This window comes from Entelurus aequoreus, linkage group LG14 (genome assembly GCF_033978785.1).
Source record: "Entelurus aequoreus isolate RoL-2023_Sb linkage group LG14, RoL_Eaeq_v1.1, whole genome shotgun sequence".
In the NCBI taxonomy this organism is placed as follows: domain Eukaryota; kingdom Metazoa; phylum Chordata; class Actinopteri; order Syngnathiformes; family Syngnathidae; genus Entelurus; species Entelurus aequoreus.
Genome location: NC_084744.1, coordinates 35,694,666 through 35,708,057, shown reverse-complemented (window position 1 = coordinate 35,708,057; position 13,392 = coordinate 35,694,666). Strand labels below are relative to the sequence as shown.

General features: G+C 30.5%; 1 protein-coding gene across 1 annotated transcript in view; it reads right to left on the bottom strand.

Moving 5' to 3' along the window:
• pappa2 (pappalysin 2) overlaps positions 1–13,392 on the bottom strand; it is a 141,809-nt gene that overhangs the window by 71,049 nt on the left and 57,368 nt on the right. The window contains exons 15-35 of the mRNA XM_062068795.1: positions 7,266–7,295; positions 7,177–7,206; positions 7,088–7,117; positions 6,999–7,028; positions 6,910–6,939; positions 6,821–6,850; positions 6,732–6,761; positions 6,643–6,672; positions 6,554–6,583; positions 6,465–6,494; positions 6,376–6,405; positions 6,287–6,316; positions 6,198–6,227; positions 6,109–6,138; positions 6,020–6,049; positions 5,931–5,960; positions 5,842–5,871; positions 5,753–5,782; positions 5,664–5,693; positions 5,372–5,604; positions 3,032–3,325 (exon numbers count right to left, since the gene is read on the bottom strand). Of these exons, the coding sequence (XP_061924779.1) occupies positions 3,032–3,325; positions 5,372–5,604; positions 5,664–5,693; positions 5,753–5,782; positions 5,842–5,871; positions 5,931–5,960; positions 6,020–6,049; positions 6,109–6,138; positions 6,198–6,227; positions 6,287–6,316; positions 6,376–6,405; positions 6,465–6,494; positions 6,554–6,583; positions 6,643–6,672; positions 6,732–6,761; positions 6,821–6,850; positions 6,910–6,939; positions 6,999–7,028; positions 7,088–7,117; positions 7,177–7,206; positions 7,266–7,295 (1,097 nt within the window). The remainder of the gene's footprint in view (positions 1–3,031; positions 3,326–5,371; positions 5,605–5,663; positions 5,694–5,752; positions 5,783–5,841; positions 5,872–5,930; positions 5,961–6,019; positions 6,050–6,108; positions 6,139–6,197; positions 6,228–6,286; positions 6,317–6,375; positions 6,406–6,464; positions 6,495–6,553; positions 6,584–6,642; positions 6,673–6,731; positions 6,762–6,820; positions 6,851–6,909; positions 6,940–6,998; positions 7,029–7,087; positions 7,118–7,176; positions 7,207–7,265; positions 7,296–13,392) is intronic.

The window sequence follows — 13,392 nt, the reverse complement described above, 5'->3', positions numbered from 1 at the left end:
ATTTATTAACACAATTTAACTGTCATTAACGTACATTTGTTAAGTCTTATTAACTTACATTAGTTAATTTTGTCAATTTATTAATACAATTTAACTGTCATTAACGTACATTTGTTAAGTCTTATTAACTTACATTAGTTAATTTTGTCAATTTATTAACACAATTTAACTGTCATTAACGTACATTTGTTAAGTCTTATTAACTTACATTAGTTAATTTTGTCAATTTATTAACACAATTTAACTGTCATTAACGTACATTTGTTAAGTATTTTCTCACCTGCATGTGTTCATTTTGTCAATTTGTTAATAGAATTTAACAGTCATTAACGTACATTTGTTAAGTCTTATTAACTTACATTAGTTAATTTTGTCAATTTATTAACACAATTTAACTGTCATTAACATACATTTGTTAAGTCTTATTAACTTACATTAGTTAATTTTGTCGATTTATTAACACAATTTAACTGTCATTAACGTACATTTGTTAAGTCTTATTAACTTACATTAGTTAATTTTGTCAATTTATTAACACAATTTAACTGTCATTAACGTACATTTGTTAAGTCTTATTAACTTACATTAGTTAATTTTGTCAATTTATTAACACAATTTAACTGTCATTAACGTACATTTGTTAAGTCTTATTAACTTACATTAGTTAAGTTTGTCAATGTATTAAAACAATTTAACTGTCATTAACGTACATTTGTTAAGTCTTATTAACTTACATTAGTTAATTTTGTCAATTTATTAACACAATTTAACTATCATTAACGTACATTTGTTAAGTCTTATTAACTTACATTAGTTAATTTTGTCAATTTATTAACACAATTTAACTGTCATTAACGTACATTTGTTAAGTCTTATTAACTTACATTAGTTAATTTTGTCAATTTATTAACACAATTTAACTGTCATTAACGTACATTTGTTAAGTCTTATTAACTTACATTAGTTAATTTTGTCAATTTATTAACACAATTTAACTGTCATTAACGTACATTTGTTAAGTCTTATTAACTTACATTAGTTAATTTTGTCAATTTCTTAACACAATTTAACTGTCATTAACGTACATTTGTTAAGTCTTATTAACTTACATTAGTTAATTTTGTCAATTTATTGACACAATTTAACTGTCATTAACGTACATTTGTTAAGTCTTATTAACTTACATTAGTTAATTTTGTCAATTTATTAACACAATTTAACTGTCATTAACGTACATTTGTTAAGTCTTATTAACTTACATTAGTTAATTTTGTCAATTTATTAACACAATTTAACTGTCATTAACGTACATTTGTTAAGTCTTATTAACTTACATTAGTTAATTTTGTCAATTTATTAACACAATTTAACTGTCATTAACGTACATGTGTTAAGTCTTATTAACTTACATTAGTTAATTTTGTCAATTTATTAACACAATTTAACTGTCATTAACGTACATTTGTTAAGTCTTATTAACTTACATTAGTTAATTTTGTCAATTTATTAACACAATTTAACTGTCATTAACGTACATTTGTTAAGTCTTATTAACTTACATTAGTTAATTTTGTCAATTTATTAATACAATTTAACTGTCATTAACGTACATTTGTTAAGTATTTTTTCACCTGCATGTGTTCATTTTGTCAATTTATTAATACAATTTAACTGTCATTAACATACATTTGTTAAGTCTTATTAACTTACATCAGTTAATTTTGTCAATTTATTAACACAATTTAACTGTCATTAACATACATTTGTTAAGTCTTATTAACTTACATTAGTTAATTTTGTCAATATATTAACACATTTTAACTGTCATTAACGTACATTTGTTAAGTCTTATTAACTTACATTAGTTAATTTTGTCAATTTATTAACACAATTTAACTGTCATTAACGTACATTTGTTAAGTCTTATTAACTTACATTAGTTAATTTTGTCAATTTATTAACACAATTTAACTGTCATTAACATACATTTGTTAAGTCTTATTAACTTACATTAGTTAATTTTGTCAATTTATTAACACAATTTAACTGTCATTAACGTACATTTGTTAAGTCTTATTAACTTACATTAGTTAATTTTGTCAATTTATTAACACAATTTAACTGTCATTAACGTACATTTGTTAAGTCTTATTAACTTACATTAGTTAATTTTGTCAATTTATTAACACAATTTAACTGTCATTAACGTACATTTGTTAAGTATTTTCTCACCTGCATGTGTTCATTTTGTCAATTTATTAATACAATTTAACTGTCATTAACGTACATTTGTTAAGTCTTATTAACTTACATTAGTTAAATTTGTCAATTTATTAACACAATTTAACTGTCATTAACGTACATTTGTTAAGTCTTATTAACTTACATTAGTTAATTTTGTCAATTTATTAACACAATTTAACTGTCATTAACATACATTTGTTAAGTCTTATTAACTTACATTAGTTAATTTTGTCAATTTATTAACACAATTTAACTGTCATTAACGTACATTTGTTAAGTCTTATTAACTTACATTAGTTAATTTTGTCAATTTATTAATACAATTTAACTGTCATTAACGTACATTTGTTAAGTCTTATTAACTTACATTAGTTAATTTTGTCAATTTATTAACACAATTTAACTGTCATTAACATACATTTGTTAAGTCTTATTAACTTACATTAGTTAATTTTGTCAATTTATTAACACAATTTAACTGTCATTAACGTACATTTGTTAAGTCTTATTAACTTACATTAGTTAATTTTGTCAATTTATTAATACAATTTAACTGTCATTAACGTACATTTGTTAAGTCTTATTAACTTACATTAGTTAATTTTGTCAATTTATTAACACAATTTAACTGTCATTAACGTACATTTGTTAAGTATTTTCTCACCTGCATGTGTTCATTTTGTCAATTTGTTACATTTTCAACTGACATTAATACAAATGTGTTAATTCTTTTAACAAACAATTGTTAATGTGTTATTAAATGTTGTAAGTGTCATTGTGAACGTACATTAGTGAAGTCTGCCCAGAAAGCCAGAAGAGGAGGTTTAGTTGGGCGTGGTTGCATCATCAGAAGAGGAGGTTTAGTTGGGCGTGGTTGCATCATCAGAAGAGGAGGTTTAGTTGGGCGTGGTTGCATCATCAGGTCTTCGTGAGAGACAGCATGGTCCCACAAGACCACGCCCCCTAGTAGACCTCGGAAACCTTGTCCTCGTTCCGATTGGTTGGAGCCCAGGAAGAAAGTTCTACAGGTCTTCATGAAGGGACTATACAGTTCTCCCACCTGGAGACCACTTTCTCCTACCTGGAATAGATATCAACACACAAATAGTCTTAAATACTTTCATTTGGAACTGATTGTATCGCACATGATACCACACACACAAGTGAACACAAAAAGACTGCTTGTATCGCATATGATACCACACACACAAGTGAACACAAAAAGACTGCTTGTATCGCATGATACCACACAAAAGTGAACACGAAAAGACTGCTTGTATCGCACATTATAGCACACACACAAGTGAACACCAAAAAACTGCTTGTATCGCACATGATACCACACACACAAGTGAACACAAAAAGACTGCTTGTATCGCACGTGATATCACACACAAGTAAACACGCTGCAGGACTGCTTGTATCGCACATGATATCACACATAAGCAAATAGGCTGCAGGACTGCTTGTATCGCACACAATATCACACACAAGTGAACACACTGCAAGACTGCTTGTATCGCACATGATATCACACACAAGTAAACATGCTGCAGGACTGCTTGTATCGCACATGATATCACACAAGTGAACAAAACAAGACTGCTTGTATCGCACATCATATCACACACAAGTAAACACAACAAGACTGATTGTATCGCACATGATATCACACAGAATTAAACACTCTGCAGGACTGCTTGTATCGCACATGATATCACACACAAGTAAACACAATGCAGGACTGCTTGTATCGCACATGATATCACACACAAGTAAACACAACAAGACTGATTGTATCGCACATGATATCACACAGAATTAAACACTCTGCAGGACTGCTTGTATCACACATGATTTCACACACAAATAAACACGCTGCTGGACTGCTTGTATCGCACATGATATCACACACAAGTAAACACGCTGCAGGACTGCTTGTATCACACATGATTTCATACACAAATAAACACGCTGCTGGACTGCTTGTATCGCACATGATATCACACACAACTAAACACTCTACAGGACTGCTTGTATCTCACATGATTTCACACACAAATAAACACGCTGCTGGACTGCTTGTATCGCACATGATATCACACACAAGTAAACACTCTACAGGACTGCTTGTATCGCACATGATATCACACACAAGTAAACACGCTGCTGGACTGCTTGTATCTCACATGATTTCATACACAAATGAACACGCTGCTGGACTGCTTGTATTGCACATGATATCACACACAAGTAAAAACAACAAGACTGATTGTATCGCACATGATATCGCACATAATTAAACACTCTGCAGGACTGCTTGTATTGCACATGATATCACACACAAGTAAACACAATGCAGGACTGCTTGTATCGCACATAATATCACACACAAGTAAACACTCTACAGGACTGCTTGTATCTCACATTATTTCCCACACAAATAAACACGCTGCTGGACTGCTTGTATCGCACATGATATCACACACAAGTAAACACACTGCAGGCCTGCTTGTATTGCACATGATATCACACACAAGTAAACACAACAGGACTGCTTGTATCTCACATGATTTCCCACACAAATAAACACGCTGCTGGACTGCTTGTATCGCACATGATATCACACGCAAGTAAACACACTGCCGGACTGCTTGTATTGCACATGATATCACACAAAAGTAAACTCTGCAGGACTGCTCGTATCGCACATGATATCACACAAAAGTAAACTCTGCAGGACTGCTCGTATCGCACATGATATCACACAAAAGTAAACTCTGCAGGACTGCTTGTATCACACATGATATCACACACAAGTAAACACACTGCAGGACTGCTTGTATCTCACATGATATCACACACAAGTAAACACACTGCAGGACTGCTTGTATCACACATGATATCACACACAAGTAAACACACTGCAGGACTGCTTGTATCTCACATGATATCACACACAAGTAAACACTCTGCGGGACTGCTTGTATCGCACATGATATCACACATCCTACATGCAAGCAGGTATCATCACATACTTGATGGTGATGATACATACAGGAGTGACGTGTAGAATCGTTATGGAGAGGTGAGAGCAGGAAGTGGATGGTGCAGGTGTGACACTCACCTTGGCTCCACCCACATAGAGACTCATGTAGTGACCGTTGTAGGTGACCACCAGGTGAGTCCAGGTGTTGGCTGGGTAGGGATGAGGACTAAACACGCTGGTGGGCTTCAGTGCTCGGTCGGTGCGAAGTGAGAAGTAGAAACGTGCGTCTCTGCTGCCTGAAGAGTCTCTGGTCCTGATCCCCACAGTCCAGCCCTTCTCACTCAGGGAGTGGGAGCAGGTGTCGTAGACTCCTAGGGGACACAGAACATGGTCAAGACCTCTTTGGACACATGAGACCAGCCCTTCTCACTCAGGGAGTGGGAGCAGGTGTCATAGACTCCTAGGGGACACAGAACATGGTCAAGACCTCTTTGGACACATGAGACCAGCCCTTCTCACTCAGGGAGTGGGAGCAGGTGTCATAGACTCCTAGGGGACACAGAACATGGTCAAGACCTCTTTGGACACATGAGACCAGCCCTTCTCACTCAGGGAGTGGGAGCAGGTGTCATAGACTCCTAGGGGACACAGAACATGGTCAAGACCTCTTTGGACACATGAGACCAGCCCTTCTCACTCAGGGAGTGGGAGCAGGTGTCGTAGACTCCTAGGGGACACAGAACATGGTCAAGACCTCTTTGGACACATGAGACCAGCCCTTCTCACTCAGGGAGTGGGAGCAGGTGTCGTAGACTCCTAGGGGACACAGAACATGGTCAAGACCTCTTTGGACACATGAGACCAGCCCTTCTCACTCAGGGAGTGGGAGCAGGTGTCATAGACTCCTAGGGGACACAGAACATGGTCAAGACCTCTTTGGACACATGAGACCAGCCCTTCTCACTCAGGGAGTGGGAGCAGGTGTCATAGACTCCTAGGGGACACAGAACATGGTCAAGACCTCTTTGGACACATGAGACCAGCCCTTCTCACTCAGGGAGTGGGAGCAGGTGTCGTAGACTCCTAGGGGACACAGAACATGGTCAAAACCTCTTTGGACACATGAGACCAGCCCTTCTCACTCAGGGAGTGGGAGCAGGTGTCATAGACTCCTAGGGGACACAGAACATGGTCAAGACCTCTTTGGACACATGAGACCAGCCCTTCTCACTCAGGGAGTGGGAGCAGGTGTCATAGACTCCTAGGGGACACAGAACATGGTCAAGACCTCTTTGGACACATGAGACCAGCCCTTCTCACTCAGGGAGTGGGAGCAGGTGTCATAGACTCCTAGGGGACACAGAAAATGGTCAAGACCTCTTTGGACACATGAGACCAGCCCTTCTCACTCAGGGAGTGGGAGCAGGTGTCGTAGACTCCTAGGGGACACAGAACATGGTCAAGACCTCTTTGGACACATGAGACCAGCCCTTCTCACTCAGGGAGTGGGAGCAGGTGTCATAGACTCCTAGGGGACACAGAACATGGTCAAGACCTCTTTGGACACATGAGACCAGCCCTTCTCACTCAGGGAGTGGGAGCAGGTGTCGTAGACTCCTAGGGGACACAGAACATGGTCAAAACCTCTTTGGACACATGAGACCAGCCCTTCTCACTCAGGGAGTGGGAGCAGGTGTCATAGACTCCTAGGGGACACAGAACATGGTCAAGACCTCTTTGGACACATGAGACCAGCCCTTCTCACTCAGGGAGTGGGAGCAGGTGTCATAGACTCCTAGGGGACACAGAACATGGTCAAGACCTCTTTGGACACATGAGACCAGCCCTTCTCACTCAGGGAGTGGGAGCAGGTGTCATAGACTCCTAGGGGACACAGAAAATGGTCAAGACCTCTTTGGACACATGAGACCAGCCCTTCTCACTCAGGGAGTGGGAGCAGGTGTCGTAGACTCCTAGGGGACACAGAACATGGTCAAGACCTCTTTGGACACATGAGACCAGCCCTTCTCACTCAGGGAGTGGGAGCAGGTGTCATAGACTCCTAGGGGACACAGAACATGGTCAAGACCTCTTTGGACACATGAGACCAGCCCTTCTCACTCAGGGAGTGGGAGCAGGTGTTGTAGACGCCTACACAAGACCTCTTTGGACACAGGACACCAGGCCCAAGTACTTTAGTGTTGCTGTTGCAACACCTGGTCTGCACACCTGTCCAGCCTGGAACTACAGGTCTGTCTGCACTCCTGTCCAGTCTGGGACTACAGGTGTGTCTAGTCTGGGACTACAGGTGTGACTAGCCTGACACTACAGGACTGTCTAGTCTGGGACTACAGGTGTGTCTAGTCTGGGACTACAGGTGTGTCTAGCCTGGGACTACAGGTGTGCCTAGTCTGGGACTACAGGTGTGTCTAGCCTGGGACTACAGGTGTGACTAGTCTGGGACTACAGGTGTGTCTAGTCTGGGACTACAGGTGTGACTAGTCTGGGACTACAGGTGTGTCTAGTCTGGGACTACAGGTGTTACTAGTCTGGGACTACAGGGCTGTCTCGTCTGGGACTACAGGACTCTCTAGTCTGGGACTATCTTCACTTATAAACACTTATCTCTTATTGTTTCCATTAATAAGTATATCAAATATGTAGTAAATAAGTATATGAAATATGCAGTAAATAAGTATATAAAATATGCAGTAAATAAGTATATAAAAATATGCAGTAAATAAGTATATCAAATATGCAGTAAATAAGTATATAAACATATGTAGTAAATAAGTATATCAAATATGTAGTAAATAAGTATATAAAATATGCAGTAAATAAGTATATAAACATATGTAGTAAATAAGTATATCAAATATGCAGTAAATAAGTATATAAAATATGCAGTAAATAAGTATATCAAATATGCAGTAAATAAGTATATAAAATATGCAGTAAATAAGTATATAAACATATGTAGTAAATAAGTATATAAAATATGCAGTAAATAAGTATATAAAATATGCAGTAAATAAGTATATAAAAATATGCAGTAAATAAGTATATAAAATATGCAGTAAATAAGTATATAAAAATATGCAGTAAATAAGTATATAAAATATGCAGTAAATAAGTATATAAAATATGTAGTAAGTAAGTATATAAAATATGCAGTAAATAAGTATATAAAATATGCAGTAAATAAGTATATAAACATATGTAGTAAATAAGTATATAAACATATGTAGTAAGTAAGTATATAAAATATGCAGTAAATAAGTATATAAAATATGCAGTAAATAAGTATATAAAATATGTAGTAAATAAGTATATAAACATATGTAGTAAGTAAGTATATAAAATATGCAGTAAATAAGTATATAAACATATGTAGTAAATAAGTATATAAAATATGCAGTAAATAAGTATATAAAATATGCAGTAAATAAGTATATAAACATATGTAGTAAGTAAGTATATAAAATATGCAGTAAATAAGTACATAACCATATGTAGTAAGTAAGTATGTAAACATATGCAGTAAATAAGTATATAAAATATGCAGTAAATAAGTATATAAACATATGTAGTAAATAAGTATATCAAATATGTAGTAAATAAGTATATAAAATATGCAGTAAATAAGTATATAAAATATGCAGTAAATAAGTATATAAAAATATACAGTAAATAAGTATATCAAATATGCAGTAAATAAGTATATAAACATATGTAGTAAATAAGTATATAAAATATGCAGTAAATAAGTATATAAAAATATGCAGTAAATAAGTATATAAAATATGCAGTAAATAAGTATATAAACATATGTAGTAAGTAAGTATATAAAATATGCAGTAAATAAGTATATAAAATATGCAGTAAATAAGTATATAAAAATATGCAGTAAATAAGTATATCAAATATGCAGTAAATAAGTATATAAACATATGTAGTAAATAAGTATATCAAATATGTAGTAAATAAGTATATAAAATATGCAGTAAATAAGTATATAAACATATGTAGTAAATAAGTATATCAAATATGCAGTAAATAAGTATATAAAATATGCAGTAAATAAGTATATCAAATATGCAGTAAACAAGTATATAAAATATGCAGTAAATAAGTATATAAAATATGCAGTAAATAAGTATATAAACATATGTAGTAAATAAGTATATAAAATATGCAGTAAATAAGTATATAAAATATGCAGTAAATAAGTATATAAAAATATGCAGTAAATAAGTATATAAAATATGCAGTAAATAAGTATATAAAAATATGCAGTAAATAAGTATATAAAATATGCAGTAAATAAGTATATAAACATATGTAGTAAGTAAGTATATAAAATATGCAGTAAATAAGTATATAAAATATGCAGTAAATAAGTATATAAACATATGTAGTAAATAAGTATATAAACATATGTAGTAAGTAAGTATATAAAATATGCAGTAAATAAGTATATAAAATATGCAGTAAATAAGTATATAAAATATGTAGTAAATAAGTATATAAACATATGTAGTAAGTAAGTATATAAAATATGCAGTAAATAAGTATATAAACATATGTAGTAAATAAGTATATAAAATATGCAGTAAATAAGTATATAAAATATGCAGTAAATAAGTATATAAACATATGTAGTAAGTAAGTATATAAAATATGCAGTAAATAAGTACATAACCATATGTAGTAAGTAAGTATGTAAACATATGCAGTAAATAAGTATATAAAATATGCAGTAAATAAGTATATAAACATATGTAGTAAATAAGTATATCAAATATGTAGTAAATAAGTATATAAAATATGCAGTAAATAAGTATATAAAATATGCAGTAAATAAGTATATAAAAATATACAGTAAATAAGTATATCAAATATGCAGTAAATAAGTATATAAACATATGTAGTAAATAAGTATATAAAATATGCAGTAAATAAGTATATAAAAATATGCAGTAAATAAGTATATAAAATATGCAGTAAATAAGTATATAAACATATGTAGTAAGTAAGTATATAAAATATGCAGTAAATAAGTATATAAAATATGCAGTAAATAAGTATATGAACATATGTAGTAAATAAGTATATAAACATATGTAGTAAGTAAGTATATAAAATATGCAGTAAATAAGTATATAAAATATGCAGTAAATAAGTATATAAAATATGCAGTAAATAAGTATATAAACATATGTAGTAAGTAAGTATATAAAATATGCAGTAAATAAGTATATAAACATATGTAGTAAATAAGTATATAAAATATGCAGTAAATAAGTATATAAAATATGCAGTAAATAAGTATATAAACATATGTAGTAAGTAAGTATATAAAATATGCAGTAAATAAGTATATAAACATATGTAGTAAGTAAGTATGTAAACATATGCAGTAAATAAGTATATAAAATATGCAGTAAATAAGTATATAAACATATGTAGTAAATAAGTATATCAAATATGTAATAAATAAGTATATAAAATATGCAGTAAATAAGTATATCAAATATGCAGTAAATAAGTATATAAAAATATGCAGTAAATAAGTATATCAAATATGCAGTAAATAAGTATATAAACATATGTAGTAAATAAGTATATAAAATATGCAGTAAATAAGTATATAAAAATATGCAGTAAATAAGTATATAAAATATGCAGTAAATAAGTATATAAACATATGTAGTAAGTAAGTATATAAAATATGCAGTAAATAAGTATATAAAATATGCAGTAAATAAGTATATAAACATATGTAGTAAATAAGTATATAAACATATGTAGTAAGTAAGTATATAAAATATGCAGTAAATAAGTATATAAAATATTCAGTAAATAAGTATATAAAATATGCAGTAAATAAGTATATAAACATATGTAGTAAGTAAGTATATAAAATATGCAGTAAATAAGTATATAAACATATGTAGTAAGTAAGTATGTAAACATTTGCAACAAATAAGTACGTGTAGTAGTACTGCAACATGTACTGTAAAAAGTGTGATTACACAACAACAACAATAGTAATGATCATGTTTTCATTGGATGCCTGTGGTCATGTGGTCATGCGGTCACGTGGTCACGTGGTCACGTGGTCACGTGGTCATGTGGTCATGGTGTCCCGGACCACCACAGGAACATTCTTTCTGTTCTCGCCTCAAAATATGAGTTTCTTTTATGGCGTGAAACAAAGTTGTGTAAGTAAAGTACAACACTAGAATATATATTGTAGTACTTCTTACATATTGTGACTCACACAATACTGGACTACACCATATCATAATATAGTGGGTCTGTTGCCATGGTAACTGCTACACAATATACACATTCAGTATATTTCTATACTGAATACTTCATGAAACAAAGCAGCTGAAGAGGTTTAGCAACATGATTTATTCTTCATTAATAATAATAATATACCAATAAATACTACGTAGTCAATGGTAACAATTATTATTTTTTATTGACAACAACACAAATATCTAATATTTAATGTAGACTTAATCAATAGTTAATATTAATAATAATTAGAGGGTAATAACATTAATCAATTATTATTTGATTAATAGTTCATCAGTAGTAAATAATATTAATGATGATAATAATAATGATATTAATAATTACAAAAATAGTAACACTACATATTCAACAATAAAGAGTAACAATTACTATGTCAAGATGATAACAAAAATAACTAACATATAATGGTACAGTTAATCAATAGTTAATATTGATAATATAATAATAATTTAGTAGATCATAGGATTGGCTAACAACATTAAATAGTAATCGTTCATATTTGAATAATATTTCATCAATAGTTAATCATGGCAATAATAATAACAACAACAAGCATAATATTAGTAATAATTCATAGTAAAACATTCAATAGTAATAATTGATATTCAATAATATTTCACCAATAGTTAATAATAATAACAACAACAACAAGTATAGTAATATTATTAATACTTCATAGTAAAACAGTAAATAGTAATAATTGATATTTGAACCAATATTTCATCAATAGTTAACAATAATAACAACAACAACAACAAGCATAATATTAGTAATAATTCATAGTAAAACAGTCAATAGTAATAATTGATATTTCAATAATATTCACCAATAGTTAATAATAATAATAATAACAACAAGTATAGTAATATTATCAATACTCCATAGTAAAACAGTAAAAATAGTAATAATTGATATTTGAATAATATTTCATCAATAGTTAATAATAATAATAACAACAACAACAACAACAACAAGCATAATATTTGTAATAATTCATAGTAAAACAGTCAGTAGTAATAATTGATATTTCAATAATATTTCACCAACAAGTTAATAATAATAATAACAACAAGTATAGTAATATTATTAATACTCCATAGTAAAACAGTAAATAGTAATAATTGATATTTGAATAATATTTCATCAATAGTTAATAATAACAACAACAACAACAAGCATAATATTAGTAATAATTCATAGTAAACAGTAAATAGTAATAATTGATATTTGAATAATATTTCATCAATAGTTAATAATAATAACAACAACAACAACAAGCATAATATTAGTAATAATTCATAGTAAAACAGTCAATAGTAATAATTGATATTTCAATAATATTTCACCAATAGTTAATAATAATAATAACAACAAGTATAAGTAATATTATTAATACTTCATAGTAAAACAGTAAATAGTAATAATTGATATTTGAACAATATTTCATCAATAGTTAATTATAATAACAACAACAACAACAACAACAAGCATAATATTTAGTAATAATCATAGTAAAACAGTCAATAGTAATAATTGATATTTCAATAATATTTCACCAATAGTTAATAATAATAATAATAATAACAACAACATGTATAGTAATATTATCAATACTCCATAGTAAAACAGTAAATAGTAATAATTCATGTATAAAGATAATAATGTCAATAACTAATATGAACATGTGTACTTATCTATAATAATAATAATAGTAGCTCTAAACAACAACACATAATAATAATTTATATAATAATAAAAATAATGGTAATAATAAAATAATTATATTAATGATAACAATAATAATGATACAAATAATACTGAATAAAGTACAT